The 23,773-nt window shown below is 36.9% G+C and overlaps 1 protein-coding gene across 8 annotated transcripts in view; it reads left to right on the top strand.

The window, feature by feature from the left end:
- GTDC1 (glycosyltransferase like domain containing 1) overlaps positions 1 to 23,773 on the top strand; it is a 385,793-nt gene that overhangs the window by 160,767 nt on the left and 201,253 nt on the right. For all 8 annotated transcript variants that reach the window (XM_065880389.1, XM_065880397.1, XM_065880394.1 and 5 more), the window contains 2 exons: positions 10,773 to 10,940; positions 15,639 to 15,812. In XM_065880389.1, the coding sequence (XP_065736461.1) occupies positions 10,773 to 10,940; positions 15,639 to 15,812 (342 nt within the window). The remainder of the gene's footprint in view (positions 1 to 10,772; positions 10,941 to 15,638; positions 15,813 to 23,773) is intronic.

The raw sequence follows: 23,773 nt of genomic DNA, 5'->3' as shown, positions 1-23,773 counted from the left end.
AGTGACACAGAATGGGTTGCAAATCTTGCTTACTTGTGCGACATATTCAACCTGCTCAACGAACTCACTCTGTCACTTCAGGGGAGAACGACAACTGTGTTCAAGTCGGCAGATAAAGTGGCTGCATTCAAAGCCAAACTGGAATCATGGGGGTCGAGTGAACGTTGGGATTTTTGACATGTTTCAAACATTGGCAGAGATTTTGAAAGAGAGTGAGCCGGGGCCTTCTTTCTCCCAGCTGGTGCATGGTCACCTATCTTAGCTTTTGAAAGAGTTTGAGCATTACTTCCCAACCACAAAAGACCCCCAAACTGGGAAGGAATGGATCCACAACCCAGTTGTGAATAAGCCAGGTGAATCGACTTTGTCCGTGTTAGAAGAGGATCAACTGCTTGAGATCGCAAATGACGGTGGCCTTAAAAGTATGTTTGAGACAGCTTCAAATCTCCATACATTCTGGATTCAAGTCAAGGCGGAGTATCCTGAGATTGCCACAAGAGCACTGAAAAGCCTGCTTCCATTTCCAACGTCCTGTCTTTGTGAAGCAAGGTTTTCTGCAGTGACAGTGACCAAAATGAGATCACGGGGTAGGCTGGACATAAGCAACACACTTTGGGTGTCACTGTCTCCCATTGCCCCCAGACGGGACCATCTAGTTGCTGGAAAACAAGCTCGGGGCTCCCACTGATTTTGCATTATGGTGAGTTGTACAATTATTTCATTATATATTACGATGTAATAATGATAGAAATAAAGTACACAATAAATGTAATGCGCTTGAATCATCCTGAAACCATCCCCCCACCACCACCCCGGTCCGTGGAAAAATTGTCTTCCATGAAACTGGTCCCTGGTGCCAAAAAGGTTGGGGACCACTGCTTTAGTTGACACGTCAGGTAGCAGATATTATTATTGTCGTCATCATTGTTGTGATTCTTTTAACTATTCCTGTGCCTTAATATTCAAGCCTAAATGATGATAATATCTAAAAGCAACTCTGGGCTTGCCTGTGGTTTGTTTCTTAGGCTTGTGCCTGAACTGAGCTTTATGTATCTATTTAAGCAGTAGCCTTTGGCTTGACAGGTCACTGTGTCCTTAGATGTATGTAATCTTTGACAACACTGGTGGGGTTGAATTGGAGTGACAAAGGACTTATACCCATTACCTTGGGTCTTTATTCTCCCAACTTTATGATATTTAGAAATGAACTCCAGGGACTCAGGAGTGGCATGAACTTAAGATCAAAGAACATTCCAATATAAAATGATATGCTGCTGTTAAGGAATAGTCTTCTACAGTAGATTAATCATGAGGGGAATTATAAATATTTCACATACTAATTATATTAGTTTATGGAGATAAAACACCATATGAAGTGTTCCCAGCACACTCAGCGAGTTAGATGCGCTTTACATGTTAATTGACTTACTTCATCAAGGCTGACAATCACGAATCCCTGAAGATGACAGGAATTATTATCATGATATTGTACATTCCTGATCTTTATACCAGGTTGACACCTACCTTTCCCCAGGAGTTCCTTTTCTTTGGATGGTATCTTCAGTTCTTGATATTTTAGCATGGTGAAGTAGAGAACAGTGCCTGACGTATTATTAAGGACCCTGAGGAGAAAGTAATGGGCTCCATAAAAAATGACATCAAATAAAACTTCCTAGAATTGTACTGGATGCTGAAGTAAGAAAAGTGCTTTCTTTGGGGGGCATGGGATGCTTTCCAACTTGTTTTTTAATGGTAGAAGTGACTATCATATTGAACACTTTAAATAGAGAATCAACCAGCTTGATTTTCTCAGTATCACTGAGGTAATGAATGAATGATTGATTCATTCAGTCAGTCATTTATTTGGAAACATTTATTGAGCACCTGAGATAAGACAATGAACAAGGAAGATATAGGGCTTGCTACAAAGGAACTTAGGATCCAGAGTGGTAACTGCCATGTTAGGGAAACTACCAAAGAAAAGAACAGCAGATCCAATTTATCTCATCAAAGAGTATATACTCTAATGGGAGGAAACAAGACCTACAGTTATCTCACTCCTTATCTCTGGAAAGAGATGGTGTTCACCAAGTCTCCGTATCAGGAATTCACTGACCACCTTGTAAAGACCCACACCAGAGTTTCCGTGCAGAGGACCCAGGCTCCAGCTGTAGCCACCACATAGTTTTCTATGAGAAAAATAAAGTGAATGAAGCTAGTTAAAAAAAAAAAAAAAGAAATGAAATATGGTGGAAACAAGTAGCACAGTATGTAAAATTATATAGCAAACCAGACCCACATTTTTAACAGACATGTTTGGTGACCAAGCCCTTTAGTTTAATTAAATCTCCAATGAAGTTTCTTTCATTGGTCTATTATATATTATCTTTAGTTACCTACTGGACACTCCATTTATATTCAACATTTGTAAAATCTGTCTCTGTATTTCTCCTCTACTCCAACTGCTGATTTGTTTTCTCCTCTTGTGTTAAGGAATGTTACTACTACCCATCTGATTACACAAGCTAGAAACCTTTGAGTCACCCTTAGCCTGTCCATCCCAGTCATCATCATTTCTATTTCCTTTGTTGCTCTTAATATCAGCCATTTCTCTCTACTCCCCCCGCCCTGACCACCTCCTCATTATTTCAGTCAGCTGACTCCTTCCTGTTATTTAGGGTGTTGCTTAGATTGCATTTCTTCAGGAGGTTCTGCATTGATGGTCATCACCTTTCTGCAATTTGTCTAACTGTAATCTCCCAGTAAATACGTGATGAATGAAGGGATGAAATGAAACTGCTCAGGTTAGTACAGTTCTTCGTACCATTTATATTCTTTTATTTCTCAAACATAGACTATAATAAAAAGTACAGTTAGCAGGAAACAGTGAGTCACATTCTAATCTTAGATGGTTCAAAATCAGTGTGGAGTAACTGAAAAAGCAGAGACTTTGTGGCCACATCAACTTGGATTTGAAACTCATCTCTGCCTCTTAGTAACTGCTATTGTCTTAGCACTTCACCAAACCTCTTGTAATACTTTAATTTCTTAGTTGGTAAAATGGGGATAATAGGACATATCTTTTAGGATGATGATTAAATAAGATATACTTTAAAAACCTTGCATAATACATGGGTCCCTGTCTTTCTTTAGAACATTACGGAGACTTAAGTATCTCATTATCAAAAAAAGTGACGATGGAGAGCCGTGGTTTTAAGTGAATTGGTTTTATCTATATTTGGTTATGTGTAGAACAACTTCCCTTGTTTTGAGAGTGGTAGTGATGGTGGTACTTTATTTGATTCCTTTTCCTCTCATTTTACTACCACTTTTCTTAGCCAGTGAGCATTTATAACTCAGTTAATTAAGGATAGTAAGAAGAAATAAAGCCTTTCCAGTATGATAATAAATGTACAGTGGATCCCCATATGGCTAACAGATAAAGTATGAACTTCTCATCCTGCATTCGGGTACCTCTAGGTCTGGTGGAAGATCACCTTTTCAGTCTTACTTCCTTTTATTCAAACCCTAAACTTTAGCCACTGTCCTTCCTCTCTGACTTATTTAAATAGCAGTGATCCTTCTAGACCCAAAACATCAGGACCCAGGCCTCCCCCTGCTATACCCTCAGTAAACTTGAGACTTCCTGGTTTTCTGCTGCCCTTAGTTTTCTCTTCTTCCTCTGAATGGATAGGGCTTAGTGCCTCTGCCTTCATTCATAATCAGCCTTGCACTGCTTGGTTACATTTCTTGTGCAAGACAGAGCTATTACTTATCTTTTTTATTGCTATTTAATGTTTCCTCTACTTATGGCTTGTTTTGCCAATTATATTGTCAGCTCTTTTGGCACAGGGGTGATATACCTCTTAGCTTGTCAAGTCAGGAGACTTGATAATATTTTGATTTGTTGACTTATTGATAGATGGTGTAAAACAGATATATCTATAAACGTTCTGAATGGTTCATGGTACCTTGTGTCTTACAAGAATACTCTTAACAGATGCTAGTCCCAAAATATATAAAAAATGTTTCTGTACACAGTAAAAATTTCAGTTTATTTATGTTTTTTTTCAATAATAGGGCCCATCCTCCCTTCCTTTTCTTCCTTTCTTGTTACAAACATAATTACTAAGTATCTTTTATGGATTAGATACTATGTCAGATACCAAGAGTTAAAACACTTGAGAGCTTGCTTGAGTAATTTAAGAGATACCTGAATTTAAGTGGCACTGGTAGCTAAGAAAACACCACAGGTGTTATGTAATTTGTCTCTTTAAGCATCTGTAAGGCAGGTCAGAGTGTTAATGACTGTAGAGTGGATAGATGTTAAGAAACCAGTTGGAGATTTTGCTCAGTGGCAGATCCTACCTACAGACCTCAATTCCCTGCTTTCTGGACAAGTGTTCTTTACACTGTGATCTCCTAGCCATCATGATAAGCACAGGAAAGGAACATTACATGGTGGAAAAACTGACCTATTAATTGATGCTACATCATGGGACAGCTATTGGGAAGCTGGATACTGTGTTAGCCTGTAAATTACCCCCCACAAGAACCTAGGAAATTAAATGACTCCATTTCTTTTTCCTTTAAATATGCTTCCATCTTGAATTTTTAATTGTTTTAGCAAATGGAAACATTTGGTTACGCACATTCTTCAAGGTTTTTGAAAATCCATAGCATTTAAACGTGCAGTAGAAATGTTCTAATTAAGATAAAGTAACTGACAACTAGAGCATAGTTAAAACGAAATTTTGTATATCAGTGATTAATAAATGTTAGAACTTTCTACACAGGTTTTTATAAATTAAAAATATATATTTAAGCCGAAGACTTTTGAAATGTTTGGGAGTAATTTTCACGTATGCATGTATGTATCATTGAGCTTCTGTTACATTGAGTGATACAGCAGAGGAAAGGATAGCACTCCTCTTTCACTTCTCACATCCAGTTCATCAGCAAACCTGGACAGCACCATCAGCAAAAACCCAGTCAGTCCGCTTCTCAGCACCATCAGCGCTATCATTTTAGTCCAAGAGACTGACATTTCTTTTCTCTTCCCTACTCTTCTCCCTTCTTGCAAAGTGATTCCTTACAGTCTGTTTTCCATACAGCAGTCAGAGTAAAGTTCTCTGATAGTAAAAAAATAATGAAACATTTCATGAAATACGTAAACAGATACAATAGAAATACAAGAGATCATACAAGAAAAATTTTAAACTTTATAGATTTAAATAAATCTAAAAATCATGAATCTAAAAATTTAAAAATCATGTTCGGGTCATTGATAGTATGACACATCGTATCATGAAATCTGTTAAAATATATGTTTCAGAAATAATTTTTAACATAGAAAAACATGTATTAAAAGCAAAAAAAATTAAAATTGCAATAGTTTATACATATTACAAAGTGAAAGAATAAAGGTAAATTCACCCAATATGCATTTATTATTTTGTCATTTCCCTAGTTAAAATCCTTCATTCTCTTTCCATTGCTCTTACCATAAAATTCAAAATTATTTTCATGTCTCATGAAGACCCATAGACTTCCTCAGCATCTTCTCTGGCCATGCATTGAATTAATTGCTCCAGCTTCCTTGGTCCTTATTCAGTTCCTCAGCCTGCCAATTTTCTTCTTGCCTGAGCTACTTTGTTTTATATTTTAGGTCCATTATTTAGCCTAGTACCTTGCAAATAATAGATGCTCAACGTATACTGACTAAATGAGCACCAGAATGCAAATAGTGGCCATCTCTTTTGGGGTGGTTGTGCATGATAGTTAATTTATAATTTTTGTACTTAAAACATTTTCTGTAATGACCATGTGTTTTCTAATTATCAGAAGGAAAAAATGGCATTCTGGCATTCTAGAATTGGAGACCCTGGTAGGTGAAATTCAGCAAATCAGGAGGAACTTAGAAATTAGATTATCACAAGTAGATCAAGGGTCTATACAAGAAAATCAATTCAGTGAGGAATTGCATTCAGGTAGGATGGGTGGAGTGTTGGGTTAAGGGAAGCTGGTCCATCCAGAGTTGTGCTTTCCCATTAATTTATGGCTATTTAATTTAAACTTAAAGTGAATTTAAAATTTAGTTCCTCAGTTACACTAACTATACTACAAGTGCTTGATAGCCATAAGTAGCTAGTTGCTGCTGTATTGGACAGTACAGATATAGAATATTTCCTTCATTGCAGAAAATATTGTATCACAGGAAGTACAGGATCTAGAATTCTGGGAGTAGATATCAAGGAACAGGAACTCAAGATAGGCAACAAAAGAACGAAGAAAGACTTAGGGGGTGAGGCTGGGCAGCGTGTATCTAGACAAGGAATTTAAGTATTGAGCAAGGTGACACAGCTGGAAGATGGCATTCACTCTTCTGTCAAAGGCTTGTTGAAAGTCCTGCAGGGAATTATTTAAGTATAAATAACAACCCCAGTTGGTATCTGTGTTAAATTGTGTTCTGTACCCCATTATGTGATAAATGGTTTCGGAAGGTGGGGGGCTGTTGAAAAAACTTCATGGGTCAAGAGTGAGATAATTAGTCCATGAAGGATTTTCTCCTAGATTGTATATGGTGGTGGTTGGAATATTGAATGCCTGTCCTCTGTTTCTCATTTCACTGACCCTTCATGCCATTTAAGGTATAAAGGTATGCATCTTGATAATAGTCGTCACACTCCTACAGTGCTTATGTATATTTTAACATCTCGTTTGACATATTAAGAAAATAGGATAAAAGGCAAACAACTAGTGTATCCAAACTGAATCAAAGAAAAATAAAATCTAGAATTTCATTGTGTTGAGTGATTTTGGATTCCTTAAGCAAATATGACTCAGATTGTAGGTATAATGTGCATTGAAAATACTTGAAGCATGTATATGCATACAGTCCCAAATACCTAGAACGGCATTCACGTACTTTTACAGCACAGAGCTGTTTTGGTTAGACGATTATAATAGCAGCTTACTTATACTTTTGGTGAGATGGTAAGCTAATGATGTAGCCATTAATTTGAATTTAGCAGACATTTTAAATATAGGTTTCTCTTACAGAGACAAAAGTTGCAATTTAAAGCTCTTTGGTGGTCTAAAAACAGCTTAATTCTGTAGTAGCATGGTAATAAGTACTAATCCAGCTTATACAGTGATTGTAGTATGTCATGTTTGTGAAAGATTGCCCAACTGCTTTCTCTGGGTTTTATGTTAATTTAAAAATATTAAACATAAAACCTTATAACATCTTCATGCTGAGATAAACTGTTCAATTTAACTTGTGCTCAAGCAGCAGCTGTCAGGAATTATCTTGTTCCTAGTGGTTTTTGCTTTCACCTTGTGCCCTTTCCTGCCAGAGACACAGTGTGGGGTGGTAAAGCTCACCTTGTTAGGATTTATTGCTTAAATAATACCTGAGGCAAGATGAACATTGGGAGCCTAGGGATTAGCTGCTGATTGAGTGATGTCATTCATTGCATTATACAATTTTTTTTTAATTGATGGAGGATGGCAAAGAAAAAATTGCCTATGAATCTTACCTGCATTTCTTTTGTGGGCATCTTCATCACTTCTTTTTAGGTGCCATTGAGCTGAATATTTGAGGAGTTGCTTATTGTCTAATTTAACTTCCATTTTACAAGCAAAAAAGCAAAGAGAAATGTTTTACTAATGTAGGAGATAATTCCCACAATTTAGAAGTAGTGCGTGCTATTTCAAGATTAGTTATAAAAATAAAATGAGTTTCCTGTTAATGACTGAACAAACTGAAGGAAGTGTTGGTGTGGGCAGTCCCAAATGGGTAATATTATGAAAATCATTGCCATTTTACTTCTGAATGTATTGCATTCTCTCGTTTGAGAGCTTTTATTTGAAAGTCTCAATTTTAGATTTGGATTCCTTGATTGTGGATCAGCTGGTAGGTGGGGTAAGGAGAGGCGGTATGTGGTAGGAGGAGAGTGAAGGGCTTGCTTTAGTTAAACATTTGCTACAGATGTTCCACCCTGAGGATAGTTCTCTTGGAGGAAATGAACAATTGGAGTCTGACTAGAAATACATATATGATGGGTTTACTGTTTATGGAATGTGGCATATTTTTCCCTTCTACTTACTGCCATTTAATGAATATCCTCCCAAATTTGTAGTTTTATAAATGTATAACTTAAAAATTTGCAAGACTAGATCAGTGAGTTACAATATATCATTTATTTAGATTAATCAAATGTTAACATTTTGCACATTTATTTCTATCTATGAATATTTGAATATTTGTTTTTAGTGGCCTTTGGACCGAACTATTTAAGACTTAGTTGCAGACATCATTACGCTTCACATGTTAATAATTCAACACGTGTCTCCTAAGAATGAAGATATTCTCCTACATAATTGCAGTAAAATCAATACACTTCAATTTATGATTGATAAAACTTTACAATTTTATATTCAGAGTTTCCCTGTTGTTCTTATATCTTCTACAGCTGTTTTTTATTTTTTTCCCCATTCAGTATCCCATCAAGTATCACACATTGTATTTTGTTTGGGGGTCTTTTTATTTCCCTTTACTCTAGATTTTTTTCCTTTTATGACCTTGACCTTTTTTGGAGATCCAGCCCATTTATTTTGCAGAATATTTGTCTGGCTATTTCCTCACGACCAAATTCAGATCAAGCATTTTTGTCAGGAATTGGTGATCTCTATCTTTCTCAGTGTATCACATTGGGAAATACATGATATCCCTTTGGCCCATTATTGTTCATATTAAGTTTGGTCACTTGGGTAAGTTGATGTCTACCAAATTTCTTCATTATAAGGGTATGGTTTTTTATAACTAATGAATAGATGGAAGCTGCAGTTAATGAGTTTTTCTTCCTGGTGTGTGAAAAACACTGAGTTTGCTCAGGTCTTAATGATTAACAATGAGTCATTGTTTGCAGTAGTTTGTTATGTTGGGACTGGGGAGTGGGAATAGAGGGGGGTGTATTACTCAACTTGATCCACAAGTTGCCATCCGTTTTATTTTAAGGAAAATATAGATTGACTGAGTTTAAATTTTATTGTTCTCTCTACTAAAGATCAGATTTGTAGATGAGCAAATATCTTCATATTTCAGAATTTTCAATCTAAATTTTAGAAAAGCTTATACTTAGTGGTGGTGGTGGGAATATTTTTGGAAAAAATAGAGGACATTTTCTGAACATGAATTTTCTATTTGCTTTAGTTGAGTACAAGTAGACAATTTTTAAAAATGCATCTCCTTGATAAGATTTTTTACTTTATAACAATAAACCATAACATTAATACAGCAATGTGAGTTTAGAGAGGTGGCTGCTTTTTGGTCTTATGTGCCTTTTTTAGCCCATGAAGAAGACACTTGAATTCCTCTTTATGATGTATGCACTTATTATGTAATCATTCTTCTTATGTGAAAGGCTAGTGCTGCAGATCATATAAACACCTGAAGTTAGCCATTTGGCTTGTCAGCAAGGGAGAATTTATAGTAGTTGTAATCATGGTAATAACAAGGATGCTATTTTGTATTTATTAAGTACAGTAAAAAGCGTTTGCAATGTAAGTGGTCCACAATGAATTCATATCTGTGGTGTAATGCATAGTACTTCGGGCTTAGAAGACTGGGAATCTCTGCTTTGCCACTACTACCAGTGTGATTCTAGAAAAAACCCTTAACCTTCTTGGACCTCATTTTTTAGAATGAGAATTAAAGCTGTAAGGGTCAAATGATGCTATATTATGTTATAAAGGTGGCATTCCATCAAAATTGTGCCATCTAAATGTCCTCAGCTGCTCAGGGAATGTAATTTGTCCCTCTTTTGTGTCCACATGTGTTAGCCACCTCATTAGTGAAATATTTCCGGGTTGTCCCAGACAGTTGTCTGTTTGTTCCTCTAGTACTTTGTTCATGCCACTGTTATTGGCAGCATTCATTCTGCAGGCTGTCTTGGTCATCTTTTCTGTTCTTCCTCGCTTGACCCTGGTACCTAGTAGGCATTTATGATAAATGTTTGTGGAATGAGTGAGTAAGTAGACACTATTTCATTTATAACCATGGATAGGTAGACTTTCAGTTTCCTTTTTATCCCCCAAAGACAAGGAACCAGGCTTTCTTCATTTTTATAATTTATGTTTTATATAAGGGATATTACAGAGTGTACACATATGGTGCCATTAGCAGTCCAGTAATCGAGAAGAAAATATAAAAGAAAAACCCCCACAAATATTGCAGAATATTTAAAAGGGGGGCATAAGAAAACATGCCTAGAGAAAAAGCCCTCACTAGATAAGTCTATTGCATAAATCAAAAGGGTTTATGTCATAACATGAACACGTGCCATTCCTGCTCATATATTGAATTTCAGTAGTTGGTTGCATAAAGAAGTAAAGTGTAATGAAACTGGCAAGCAAAGTATTCCCCAGTCAGCCTTATCTTTGTTCCATTTGTCCTTCAGATGGAGCTTTTCTAGGCTTTTTTCAATAAAATCCATCCAGCTTTTTTTTTTTTTTTTCTTTTTTTTTTGCATCTCTCAGTGACTGAGCTGAGAAGACCAATGAGATTCAGGGCGTTTATAGTTCTTAGCAGCTGCTTTTTAAGAGATCAAAACTTAGAATGCTGCTACATGGTATTAAGGCTTAACTCTTGATGTGTCCCTATGGGGGATATGTTTTCCTTGGGGTAGGATGAGGAAAGAGGAGAGAAGGCACAGGATGCCCACTTCAAGTATGCTCGGGGTGGTAACCCTAATTTCCTTGTTTCCTAGGATTCTCTTCGCAAGCTCAGTGCTTAACCTGACTGAACTGGCTGCCCTTCGGCCTGACCTTGGGAAATTGAAAAAGATTCTGTACTTCCATGAGAACCAATTGGTATATCCTGTCAAGAAATGTCAGGAGAGGGATTTCCAATATGGATACAACCAAATTCTCTCATGGTAGGTATAGATTGTATCATTATATTTAGTCGTTTGCCATCTTTTTCCTTATAGTTAGCTTTTAAATCTGGAGACCTCCTGTACACTTATTTTAAAAATACCTTAAATTAGGAGCAAATGTTTAAACATACCTTCCATGGTAGGAATTACTTGTGCCTCTGCAATATGTACATATAAGAGAACAGCTAATCCTTTTATAAAATACATATGTGTAACAATCTAAATGTTGAACTAATTATCTAACTGTATTTTCTACAACATTCAAAATAGAATCAAAGGGGTGACAGGGACCTTCTTCAGCCCCTGATTCCATCATCTACTGTGTGAGACATACTTTTAGAAAAAGACAGTCAACTTTTATTTACCAGCTACTTTCCATGTATCCAGCTGAAATCAAAATAGAAATTTACAGAGGAATAAACAAAAATTAAAGCATAATGGAGCAAAGGGTTTTTGTCCTTTTTTTCCTTATTGTTTGTAAGAGAAAACTATGGAAAATGAATCTTTAGGAGGTTTTTTTTCCACTCTTGAGTCTTCTGAAACTGCATAGCCTTAAAATACCATGACATTTCAAAGGTGATGGTCCTTCTCTACTGTTACTTCAACAAAGTGTATCTCCTGAAGCTTAGTTAATGAAAGAAGTTAATAACAACTCTGAAACAGCTTTGCTATTGGATCCCATCCACATAACTGCAACACTCAAAGGGAGTCAGTTTGGCAGTGATTGGGTTCAGTTTACTCACCTTTTTTAATAGTTATTAGCAACTGGGATTGATGATGTGTTTAAACAGACTCCCAGCTCTTTTGCAAGTATATTCCATAGTTTCACTGACATAGAAAAACAGCTAGATGGTAATACTTCTGTGTTTTGAGCATTTTGTAAATGTTTTCCTGCAATCATTTTTACAAGCTGCTTCAAATGAAGTAGCAGCGCTATCAAAATAGAGCGGAGCTGCTTCACATCAAATGTCTCATAAAAAAAGCAGCCGTTTTAAAATTTCATAATAAAATTAAAATTCTTTATTTTATATTGAAACAGAGGGGAAAATATGTTTTAAAAACAAAAATAAAATCATTTTGTGCTTTATCAATATGGAAAACATTTGTAATATTCTTTTGGTTTCTTGAATTAGCCTCATTCTTTTCCTCAGATAGTGTGTGTTTATTACCCGTGAGAAATAACTGGGGAAAAAAATTAAGTCTATTTTTCCCTTTATGGGTGGCTTTAAAGTTAATGGAAGTTACACCCACTCATATCAGAGAGGAAATGCATGAAAAAGAATATTTCTGTAAACTATCTTGGAACTTTAATTTGGCATAAACTGGGTTTTTAAGTAGTTGGGTTGAATGCCGTTTGAGGGCAGATAGCTAAAAAAATTTTTAGCTCACTACCCCTCATCTCTCTGTTTCAGAAAAGATTGCTTTGCTCAAAGGGGATGAGACTATAAAAGCTTATATATAATTTTCCAGCATTGCTCTTCTCAAGAGCGTAAACTGATAGACGAGCTTGGAGAGAAAGAAGTGGGCTTGATCATTGGTGGGACTCTTAATGAGAAAAAAACTGGCTTGCAGTCATCCAGAGGAAAAATAAGAGTGTCAGAAAGCAGTCCTGTTCAGATTCAGTTTGAAAAGTATGACTCCAGCTTCTTAAAATGTTTCTTTAGTTTTCTTGCTGACTTCTGCTTTTGTTGGCACTGTCAGGTTTCTTTCTTGACTGTGTGACAGTTAAAGACTTCAGAGATGACCGACATAAGCATTCACCTTAAATAGAGGTTTCACTAACCCTCTGACTGATGAACACATGCCATAACTATGTATTATGACCTGTGGGTCACTATTACAATATGTGACATATGGTGAAAACAGACTAGCTGTAAAACATCCTTCAACTTTTGGTATATTATTATATTGGCTTCCTTATTGCTTGATATTGTGTCAGCACTTCTGTGACACTCTCTTGTATTATCCATGTTGTAATCACTGCTAATCCCAAGTTTGCACTAGGTTGCAACTAAAAAAAAAAAAAAAATACTTGTATGGGAAAACACTTTTGCAGGAGTGGGGGCAGATAGGGGTGGCAGGTCAACATTCCTTTTGTTAGTTTTTCATTCCACTATGTATTGATAATAGAAACTTTGACTGTCTCAGTAAATGTGAATTAAACTAAACTGAGGACTTGCTGTGGTATTCCTGCTCTATAAGCTCTGTTTATTCATTTGTGTTTTACAGTCCTGTGGGCTTGCATGTCTTCTTTTCAGTTTCCTTGATGTCCTTTACAGGGTGAAATAAAACTAACTGCTTTTTCAATTTGATCTTGTATACCTTCTTATCAAAGCATTTGTATGCATTTTATTGAGATCCAGTGACACTGAGACACTGAATCATGGCTTAAAGCAAAGAGGGTTATTTTAAAAAACAAAACAATGATTTATTAAAATGGTTTTTTGATTCATAAAGGGAACATAGTACATACTCCTGTTTATCCAGCTCACCCATAGTTATCGTTTGTGTTCATTGGTTTCCAAGAAAATGTTACAGGCAAATTTGGAAACTACTGACATATTAATGACACATAAACTTTGTTTTTACATTTCCTTCTAACTATGCATTTTAGATTATTTTTAATAAAAAAATACTAAGGAGAGGATCAAGCCTTTGCATCAAAAGCAACAGCCAATATTATATTTCTTTCATTTAATTCTGAAAGTCCATGGTGTTGTGGTCCTTTATAATACATTATGTAATCAGTAGGACCTAGTGGTATGGATTTCTGGATCCATTTTCACCAACTTCTTCTATTTCTCTGACTACTCCAAATCTAATATAATAAAAAAATAAATTATTTGTAGAGTTTCTATATAATCCTTCCTGTGTAGTTTCAGAACTTTAAAAAACCTAACAGTTTCTTGAAGCAAGGGTTAAAATGAGAAATAGACTTTAACTACATATTATGAAGGTATGCTCTTAGTATGAAATAGCTTTATCTGGATTAATCTCCTTGAAGGCAGTGAAAAGTATGGCAAGTGTTCTGTTCTCAGTACTGTGGTGTAAAACGAAGTACATCACTGACATAGAAACCCAACATGGGTAGTTGGGCCACAAAGAAAAGGGTCCTCCTGTACTTGGTGATAATATTGAAAATTCCTGGCATTGCGGAAAAGTACACTGGGTTGGCCAAAAGGTTCCTTCGGTTTTTAAAGTAAAAACGAAGGACATATTTTTCATTTTCACCAAGAACTTTATTGAGCAACGTATTCACTGTTTTGTTCCACTACCTTCTGCCGTCTTTCAGGCAGCTTCATAATTCCATCTTCCCAAAGCTTTTTATCTTTTTGAGCATAGAACTGTTGCAGGTGCCTTTTACAGTCTTCCAGGGAATTGAAATTTTTTCCATTAAGAGAATTTTGTAAAGACCGAAATAAATGGAAATCTGAAGGTGCAATGTCTGGTGAATTCGGCGATGAATCAGCTTGATCCCAGTCAAGCTGTAACAGTTTTTGCCTGGTCATCAAAGAAACTCGGTCTTGTGTTATCCTGATGGAAGATTATGCGTTTTCTGTTGACTAATTCTGGACGCTTTTCATCGAGTGCTGCTTTCAGTTGGTCTAATTGGGAGCAGTACTTGTTGGAATTAATCGTTTGGTTTTCCAGAAAAAGCTCACAATAGAGGACTGCCTTCCAATCCCACCAAATACACAACATCACCTTCTCTGGATGAAGACTGGCTTTTGGTGTGGTTGGTGGTGGTTGATTTCGCTTGCCCCACCATCTCTTCTGTTCCACGTTATTGTACAGTATCTACTTTTCATCACCCATCACAATTTGTTTTAAAAACGGAACGCTTTCATTACGTGTAAGTAGAGAATCGCACGCAGAAATACGGTCAGCAAGGTTTTCTTCCTCTTAACTTACGTGGAACCTAAACACCAAACCGATTCACGTAACCAAGCTGGTGCAAATGATTTTCAATGCTTGATTTGGATATTTTGATTATGTCAGTTATCTCCTGCATGGTGTAATATTGATTGTTCTTAATTAATGTCTCGATTTGATCGCTGTCAACTTCAACTGGTCTACTGGACCATGGAGCATCGTCCAGTGAGAAATCTGCAGCACGAAATTTTGCAAAGCCCTTCTCCATACACCACACAAACCTTTTCTTTTTGCGTTTCAGTTGAGTTTTTACCTTTCTTGAAATAATAAAGCATAATATGCTGAAAATGTTGCTTTTTTCTCCCATCTTCAGTATTAACATGGCTACACAGAAATTCACCAATTTTGATTTTTTTTTTTAAAGGCACGCTGATATGACAGCTGTCACAATGCAATCTAACAAAATTATTTCGAATGAAGTTGAAGACAACTAAAGTGCTACTGGAGCCATCTTACGGAAAACACCAAACGGACTTTTTTGGCCAACCCAATACTTTGGTTTGAAGTGTCATAGGATCCCATTAAATCACTTAATTCCTCTCCTGCCTTTCCTCTGTGATGCCAATAATCTACCTTCCCTTGATATAATGCTAATGAAACTAACCTATCTATTAGAGTCATTTTGATAAATACTGGTAGGAAGTGCAGAGTTCTTTGCAAACCCAAGGTGCAGTATAAACTCTGATTAATAAAGAAATCTTAGGCTTATAAAAATAACTGAACAAGTGTGGGCTCACCATATGCATTTATCCTTTCCCTTTGCAGCCTGGTGGCTGATGTGGTGGTATTCAACTCGGTTTTTAATATGGAGTCATTTCTTACTTCTATTGGAAAATTCATGAAGCTGATTCCTGATCACAGACCCAAAGATCTGGAAAGCATCATCAGACCCAAGTGCCAAGTTATTTACTTTCCCATCAGGTTTCCTGATGTGAGCAGGTCAGTATGTTTAACTCCATTTTCAATATTGTGTCATAAATTATTCCCCAAATGTGTAAAAATCGGTGATGTTCTTGCCAATTTTGACTTTTCAGCGTAAGCATGATTAGTTAGAGAATCAAGTTCTATTTCGCCATGCTGTGATTTACGAAGATTTTAAATAATCATGTGTCCAAACCTGTCACTGAATGGTTAATTCTGATACTGAGTTTTTCCTTTCTTTTCTCTTATTTATTTGTTTGCCAAAGCAAGGTGCTTTGGCTTTTAACACTTACTGTTTTATTTATTTGTTGTTTTGCTACAGAAGTCATTGTCAAGCATAGGTCTCAACCTTTGTATTCAGCTTATGCCCATTGGTTTATATGTATAATAGTAACTTCTAAGTAAATCAGTGTTAAATTTTACTGCTTAGATTACTTCCATTTCCCATGCTGTTTTTTCTGTTTTTTTCCCCCTTCTCCCATTTTTTATTATTTATATTATCTTATTAAAGAGTTAGGTCTTCTATATTGGGTTGCAAATGCACTTAATTGCCATTTCTTTTTCTCAGTCACTAAGGATATTTTTTATTACCCTTATTGCTGGGCCCACCCTGAATTAGCAATGGATGATGTGGCTCAAAGGGAACATTCTAGAATTCCTTTTCACTTTTGATTAAACCTAGCAAAATTGTTTTTACTACCACCAGGAATATTTTCCCCTTGTGAATAGAAAGTTTACTTCAGTGGGAATCATACTAGCTGGGGATGCTGCTGTTTTGTAACTGACTGTGTCCTTAAAAAGAGTTCAGGGACAGCTGTTTCTTCCCCATCCTTGAAATGAAGGCAGGAGACAATTTAATATCCACATATGCTATGCAGGAGGTCAGCATTAGTCTCTATGTTCTAGACTAACTGAGTTCACCCAGATTTTGCTGTGGGGACACCCACTCTTCCACACCCCTAATACTGATTTAAGTGTCTGACTAGTTAATATTGCATTGAAGAAAAATCTGCCTAATACCAAATCAAGCTAGTGAGTCATAAAATTTAAGTTAGAACAACTTGCCTGATCCTTACTTTATGGAGTTCAGAAAACAGAAGGCCGGAGAAGCAGACTGGCTTGTGCTCACACTGCTGATTACTGTCAGAGACTGTATTAAAATTTAGACTCTATGACTTTTGATTAAATTTTCTGTTAACTATCTAATCTTCCTGTCAGTATAGGTCATTTGTCAAAAATACTTAATGATTTATTTACAGTTTTGAAAACTATAAAGCTAAGTGAAACTAAGATCACAGTTGATTTTCATATATATGTAAATATGTATATAATATGTATTTGTAATATATAATTTTCATATGTGTGATGAGAGAATGTCAACTTCTGAAGAATATGATTGTTATACTTTAGATCTGTGATTAACTAGAACACAGCTTATACTTTAGATCAGGGGTCCCCAACCCCCGGGCCTGTTAGGTACCGGGCCGCACAGCAGGAGGCGAGTGGCGGGCGAGCGGGCGAAGCTTCATGTGCCGCTCCCCATCGCTCCCCATTGCTCGTAGTACCGCCTGAACCATCCCCCGGTTCGTGGAAAAATTGTCTTCCATGAAACCGGTCCCTAGTGCCAAAAAAGTTGGGGACCGCTGCTTTAGATCATATTTTGAACCTTATTTTTTGACATGCTTTTAAGTTTCTCATATAATAATATATCGTCAAAATGCACATCTTTAAGTGAATAGGTAGTTATAGCACATCTTAATTATTACTGCTATAGAATTCCAAATAAATAGTATGTTTTAAAATGCACTTGCATCTGATATAGTCCTACAACATCCTATGTTTAATACACCTGTGGCAATTGAATAGTTTATTAATTTGGACTGTATTACCATAAATAAATCTAGCTAAATGGAAGAAGGTTAAAAAATATTGTGGCCAAGATAACATTCATAAGCAAGGTCTTAGCCCAGAGTGTTATTTGAATTATTTTCAAATGGTAATTTGCTTTATCCAGCCCAAACTCATATAGTGTAAGTAAGTGATTATTTGCATGAATGGCAATCATTCTAATGCCTGCAGTCTTAAAAGAGTATTATTTTGTTGAGATGTTGAAAAATGTTTAGTAATTCCAAAGGCAAAATAACCAAGGTGATTAAAAATAAAAAAAATTTTGAACGGTTCTATCTTTCTCTCAAATTTAATTTAAAAACAAAGCAGCAGAACATATACTTAAATTATTAATATAATGTGCTCTAGTAATATATAATATAAGGTATATTAATCAGGGAAGGGAAAAAGCCATATTTCAGCAAAATATTTGAGGACTTATAAAGTTGATAACTGTTAAAACTCAGAGCATGTCTGTCATACAGAAATTCAATATTGGGCTTGTAGTACCTGCTGTACCTATTACCTTCCTCACCCCTCCACTGCCTCATTCTCAAAGACCAGAAAAACAGTAGCAAGAAAGAATATTCACTTGAAAATATTTCATTATATGTATTAAAACATTTTGAAGTGGGAAAGCTCTTGAATACTGTAGTTAGGCATGCACGTATTTGAGTCTTGACCGCCACTTACTAGCTCTGTGACCTGTGCAAGTGTAATGACCCTGAGCTTAGGTTCTTTAATGGTTATGATTATATTTACCTTATCCCCTCATAGGCATGATGTAGCTATTAAATGAAATAATGTGTGCCAAATGCCCAGCCGAGTGCCTGGCACATAACAGAACCTTAATAAAATTTAATTCATCTTATTAACTCCTTCATCCCCATTGTTTTATAACCTAGCACATTTATTGCCACCTGAATATAAAGGACTGTCTTCCCCTTTGCCCTCTTTTAACATGTGAAGGTAAAGAAGTACTCTGCCAAAGGAACAGCCTAATATAAATAAAGAGGTTCCTTTATATATTCTTTTTATCATCCTGACTCAAGCAGCCTTTTGGCTTCACCAGAACCTATAGCATCCATTGATGGTAAGGAGCCAGCTCCTTACATTCATTCTTCTCTTGTCCTAATTTTCCTCCTTCTTTCTCCAGTTTAACTTCCACATTCTGTCATCATACTTCCTTTCTCGTGTGTACTCTCAAATCTTTTGCACCTTTTCTTTCATATTTGATTGGGAGGAAAACCTCCAGCCGTATTTATTAGCCTACTCTAAATTCATGACCCCTAAATCCACATGGACCTGTTGAGCTGCATGGCGAGTGTACCATAATTCCCCTTTTCTAAATAACTAATCATGCATTTTCCTTTCTTTGTAAGCTTTTAATACCAAATCTTCTGTCTTCCTTCTCAGATCATGACTGAAAAAGATAGACACAGTCAGAAGAGAATTTCTATATTCTGCCACCATTACATCTACCCAGTTATGTGCTTCTGGGTGCATATTTTTTATCTTCACACCTGTAACTATTGATGGATTGACCTCACTTCTGACTAAGGCCCTGTTTCCACTTCTTTGCTGGAGCCCATCCTTCTTGCATACCTAAAAATTATTTTTCTAGCAATTTTTTTTCTCTGATCTGCGTCATCCATTTTCCTCTTTTCTGGATGGTTCCTATTAGCATACAAAAAATGCTATTTGCTTTACATCTTAAAAATATTCTCTCTTGATTCCACTTCATCCTCTGCTACTACCTCATTTCTTTATTTCTCTTAGTAGCAAAACCTCTTGAAAGAGTTGTTTACACTTGTTTCCAATTTCATTCCCATTGTTCTTTCTTCAAGCTACTCCACTGAGACTGTTTTTGTCCAGGTCCCTGATGACTTCCATGCCTCTAAATCCTGTTGTCAGTTCTCAGTCCTCATCTTACGTCACACATCAGCAGCATTGGGCACACTGTGACACAGTCTTCAAGCTGGCTTCAAGGACACAGGTGCTGCTTCTCAGGAGTTGTTGCTGGTTTCTCATTATGACCTTGATCTTTAGCTTTGGACTGGCCTTTCCCACTCTTGACCCTTAAGGGATTAGTGGAAGAAGAGCCCAGGATTGAAATGAGAAGAAAAGATAAAACAGTCAGGAGGTCATCAATGAGAGAATTATCCTGTGGGATAAAGGGAAGAGAGTTTTAAGGAGATGATTGGTAGTGAATTCAGAGGAGTGAGATTAAATAAAGTGATGACTAAAATTATCCTTGAATTCAACAATTAAAGGGTCAGTGGTGCCCCACCCTGCATTCTGTTAACTCACAAAAAAGTTTCATATGTTTTTTTCTGGTAGGGAGAGAAACAGCCTTCAAGTCTAGGTGAGATCTCTTTTTCTTTCTCTTTCTCTTTCTCTTTCTCTCTCTCTCTCTCTCTCTCTCTCTCTCTCTCTCTCTCTCTCTCTCTCCCCCTCTCCCCCTCTCTCCCTCTCCCTCTCCCTCTCCCTCCCTCTCCCTCCCTGTCCCTCTCCCTCTCCCTCTCCCTCCCCCCCTCCCCCCCCCCCCCACACAAACACAGAGGCTCTGCTCCATATTTTAAAGATGAAGGCACAAAGGCCCAGAGAAGTTAAGTGTCTTCTGGTAATCACACAGCTAGATATAGACAGAGCAGAAACTGGAACTGCTATCTCAAAATCTCCATCGAGTGCTCAGCTCACCACTTATTGTGAATGCAGTTTCAGAGGTCTTGATTATCTGATTTTTCAGCTGACAGCAGATTAGCAGCATCAAATTGGGGGTGCGATAAAGGCAGGCTCACTGACAGCAGTGAAAAGTGACAGCTGACTGACAGCTTGACAACAAGGGAGGAGAGAGATAAACTGTTTAAAAAAATATATGAGAAGTGAAAAAGCATGGCAGCCTGGAGCCATTCTAGGGCAGTATAGGCAACTCTACATATGGATGAACCCCTGCAGACATTCCTCCATGATTGTACAGCTTGTACATCAAATGGATAACTGTGATTTATTAAGAAAGATTAAATGGTAGCCAGTAAATTCTCTTTAAGAATATAGGGAAATTCGTAACCCACTTTTGGCATAAATTATAAATGACAGCAAATGGAGCTCAATGTCATACCTTACTCTAGCATGTACATGAACCATGTTCACCTAAAGGAAGATAATAAACATCTAACCCTTTTTCATGCAGTTGCAATGTCTGTAAGCTTAGGTGACCAGGGAACACTTCAGTAAGACACCTTTTTTGGATTTTTCTGACTGGAGCCTTTTCACGTACCATATCTCCGTTTGCTGCTAGGGTGTATATATATTGGCTCCTTCAGCACTGAAGGCATCCAAGCCTGCCAGATGATCGGTAGTCAACAAAACAGGTTTTGTAATATTAATACCATGTCTTAGTCCTTTTAGTCTGCTATAAGAAAATACCATAGATTGGGGGGCTAATAAACAACAGAAATTTATTTCTCACAGTTCTGGAGGCTGGGAAGTCTAAGATCAAGGCTCTGGCAGATTTGATGTCTGGTGAAGGCCTGCTTTCTGATTCATAGATGGCTGTCTTCCCACTGTGTCCTTATGTGGTACAAAGGGCAAGGGAGCTCTCTGAGCTGTCTTTCATAAGGGCACTAATCCCATTCATGAGGGCTCCACCCTCATGACCTCATCACCTCCCAAAGCCCCCATCTCTTAAAAGCATTATATCGGGAGTCAGGATTTCAACATATGAATTTTGAAGAAATACAGATATTCAGCTTGCAGCATACCAAAAGATAAATGTGATCTCAAGACTTAGTGGGATGAGACTCATGACTGGAATGTACTGAAGAGGATGACTATTTTGTGTTAAAGGATATAGATTAGATTGAAAATGAAGGAATTTTTACTGTGCATTTCAAGAAGGCAAATTTCGCATAGAGTTCCATGGTGCTGATGGTGTGTGATGGAGAGGAAAAAAGGGAGCAATTCTGCAGCTTACTGAGCTAGATGTTGACTAGAGGAAGCCAATATTTTCCTACTCTAGATCATGCAACTGTCATAAAGGCAAAGCCTAGTAGAACTAGGGAATTTTATATATCCAGACCTTTGCACAGGTCTCAGTCTTATGAAATCCGAACATCTGAGGAATTTGCAACTTGCTTTCTGACAATGTCATCTTTACAAGGTAGAGCTAACCATAACAGCTAACCTTCCTGAGTCTTATTTTAGCCCAGCATTATGCTAAGCATATTATACATATTTTAGCATTTTATTCTTCCAACAATTCTAAAAGATATTTTCCATTTATAGTTGAAGAAACCCAGCCATACAAATATAAGTAGCTTTTTGCCTACACTCATGTAGATAGTAAAGGTATAGGTAGAAATCAAACACATTTTTTACCCTATTTTAGAACCCAACCTCTTGAAAGTCTTTCTGTACTGCCTGTCCCGAAAAGAGGTTTTGGACCCTAGTACGTGACTTTGGCCAGTGAAGAACAAATGATTTATAAAAGAGAATTGATGGAAATGTTGAGCGAAAGGGAACATGTCATGGTAGTGTTATGAAAGAAAGGACACAAGGTCTTAGAAAGCAGACTTTCAAAAGATTGAAGTTTTGAAAAAGAGGACACCTGAAAAGGAATGAGCAATTAAAAAAAATATATTTGTTGAGCGTCCTAATGGAGAACTGTCTGTGGAGCCAAAAGCCCTAGTGTGAATCCTGGCCCTGTCGTTTTCTATCCAGTGAGCTCAGAATAGAACCTCAACCCAAGTCCAGTTAACTCCTTATGAAAAAGAGATCATGCTTTTCTTGACTTAAGGAAGAATGAACAATTTTAAGAAAGAATTCTCATAGTCAAGTTGAAAATTTGCTTAAAGAAGCAGAATAGGAAGAATATGTCAAAGAAATAGCTGTAGACTCACACCATTATTTCATGTATAAAAAAACTATTTTATTTATTTATTTATTTATTTATTTATTTTGCGGTACACGGGCTTCTCACTTTTGTGGCCTCTCCCGTTGCGGAGCACAGGCTCCAGACGCGCAGGCCCAGAAGCCATGGCTCACAGGCCCAGCCGCTCCGCGGCATGTGGGATCCTCCCGGACCAGGGCATGAACCCGTGTCCCCTGCATTGGCAGGCAGACTCTCAACCACTGCGCCACCAGGGAAGCCCTATTTTATTTTTTCAATTTCTAGGTATCTTGTCATTTATCCAAACTCTCTTCCCTTACAAGTTAGCTTATAGCATGACACCTGTCTTACAGGACAGTCCCCGATCCATCATATTAGATTAAAAGGATGTAGCTGACTACATACATCTGCACAACATCAGACTTCTTCCATCTGTCTCTCTTGTAAGATTTGGTACTGAGGGCATATCCATGATTTTTATGTAACTAGATAATCTCCACCCCCAACAAACTGGACCACATAAGAATGAATTGTAGAAATACAGTGAATTACAAAGTGGCATCCCTTATCCTTGAAAAAGATCATGTTTTCTGGAGGAATTCCATCAGGGAGCTTCAAAGTAGATATCATCTGCTTCAAATAGCATTCAGTTGGATTTAAGCTGAAGAGAGATAAATGCTCAGGCTGTCAAGGCCTGATATTTGTATATGTTTGTCATTTGCCTGCCTCCTCTGTCCCATTATTTTGTGAAAAATGAGTTTAATTTTTTTATTATGGTTACACATAATTAACTTAAAAAGATCAAACGTATGTGTTTCCAGTGGAGGCCTTAAAAAAAATCATTCATTTATTTTTATTTTTTCATGAGGGGATTAATGGATACTGTATCCTTGGGAGTTGAAGTTTGGACTTGGAGCTAATAGAAGCATGTATACTTTGGGTTGAGAAATATGTCCTTATCTGGGTTTCAGGTCCAGTTCAGTCAACACAGAGAACGTCAAGTATCAACATCACTGTGATTATTAAGAAAAAAATTCATATGTTTCTGTGATCATTTAATTATCTATATATTCCTATTTTCCATAATATTGGATTGTCGGAGTTGCAATAGAGTAAAAAAGAGTGGATTTTTTTTTTTTTTTTTTGCGGTACACGGACTTCTCACTGTTGTGGCCTCTCCCGTCGCAGAGCACAGGCTCCG

This window comes from Phocoena phocoena, chromosome 7 (genome assembly GCF_963924675.1).
Source record: "Phocoena phocoena chromosome 7, mPhoPho1.1, whole genome shotgun sequence".
NCBI classification, from domain to species: domain Eukaryota; kingdom Metazoa; phylum Chordata; class Mammalia; order Artiodactyla; family Phocoenidae; genus Phocoena; species Phocoena phocoena.
This window is presented reverse-complemented; position numbering and strand designations above follow the sequence as displayed.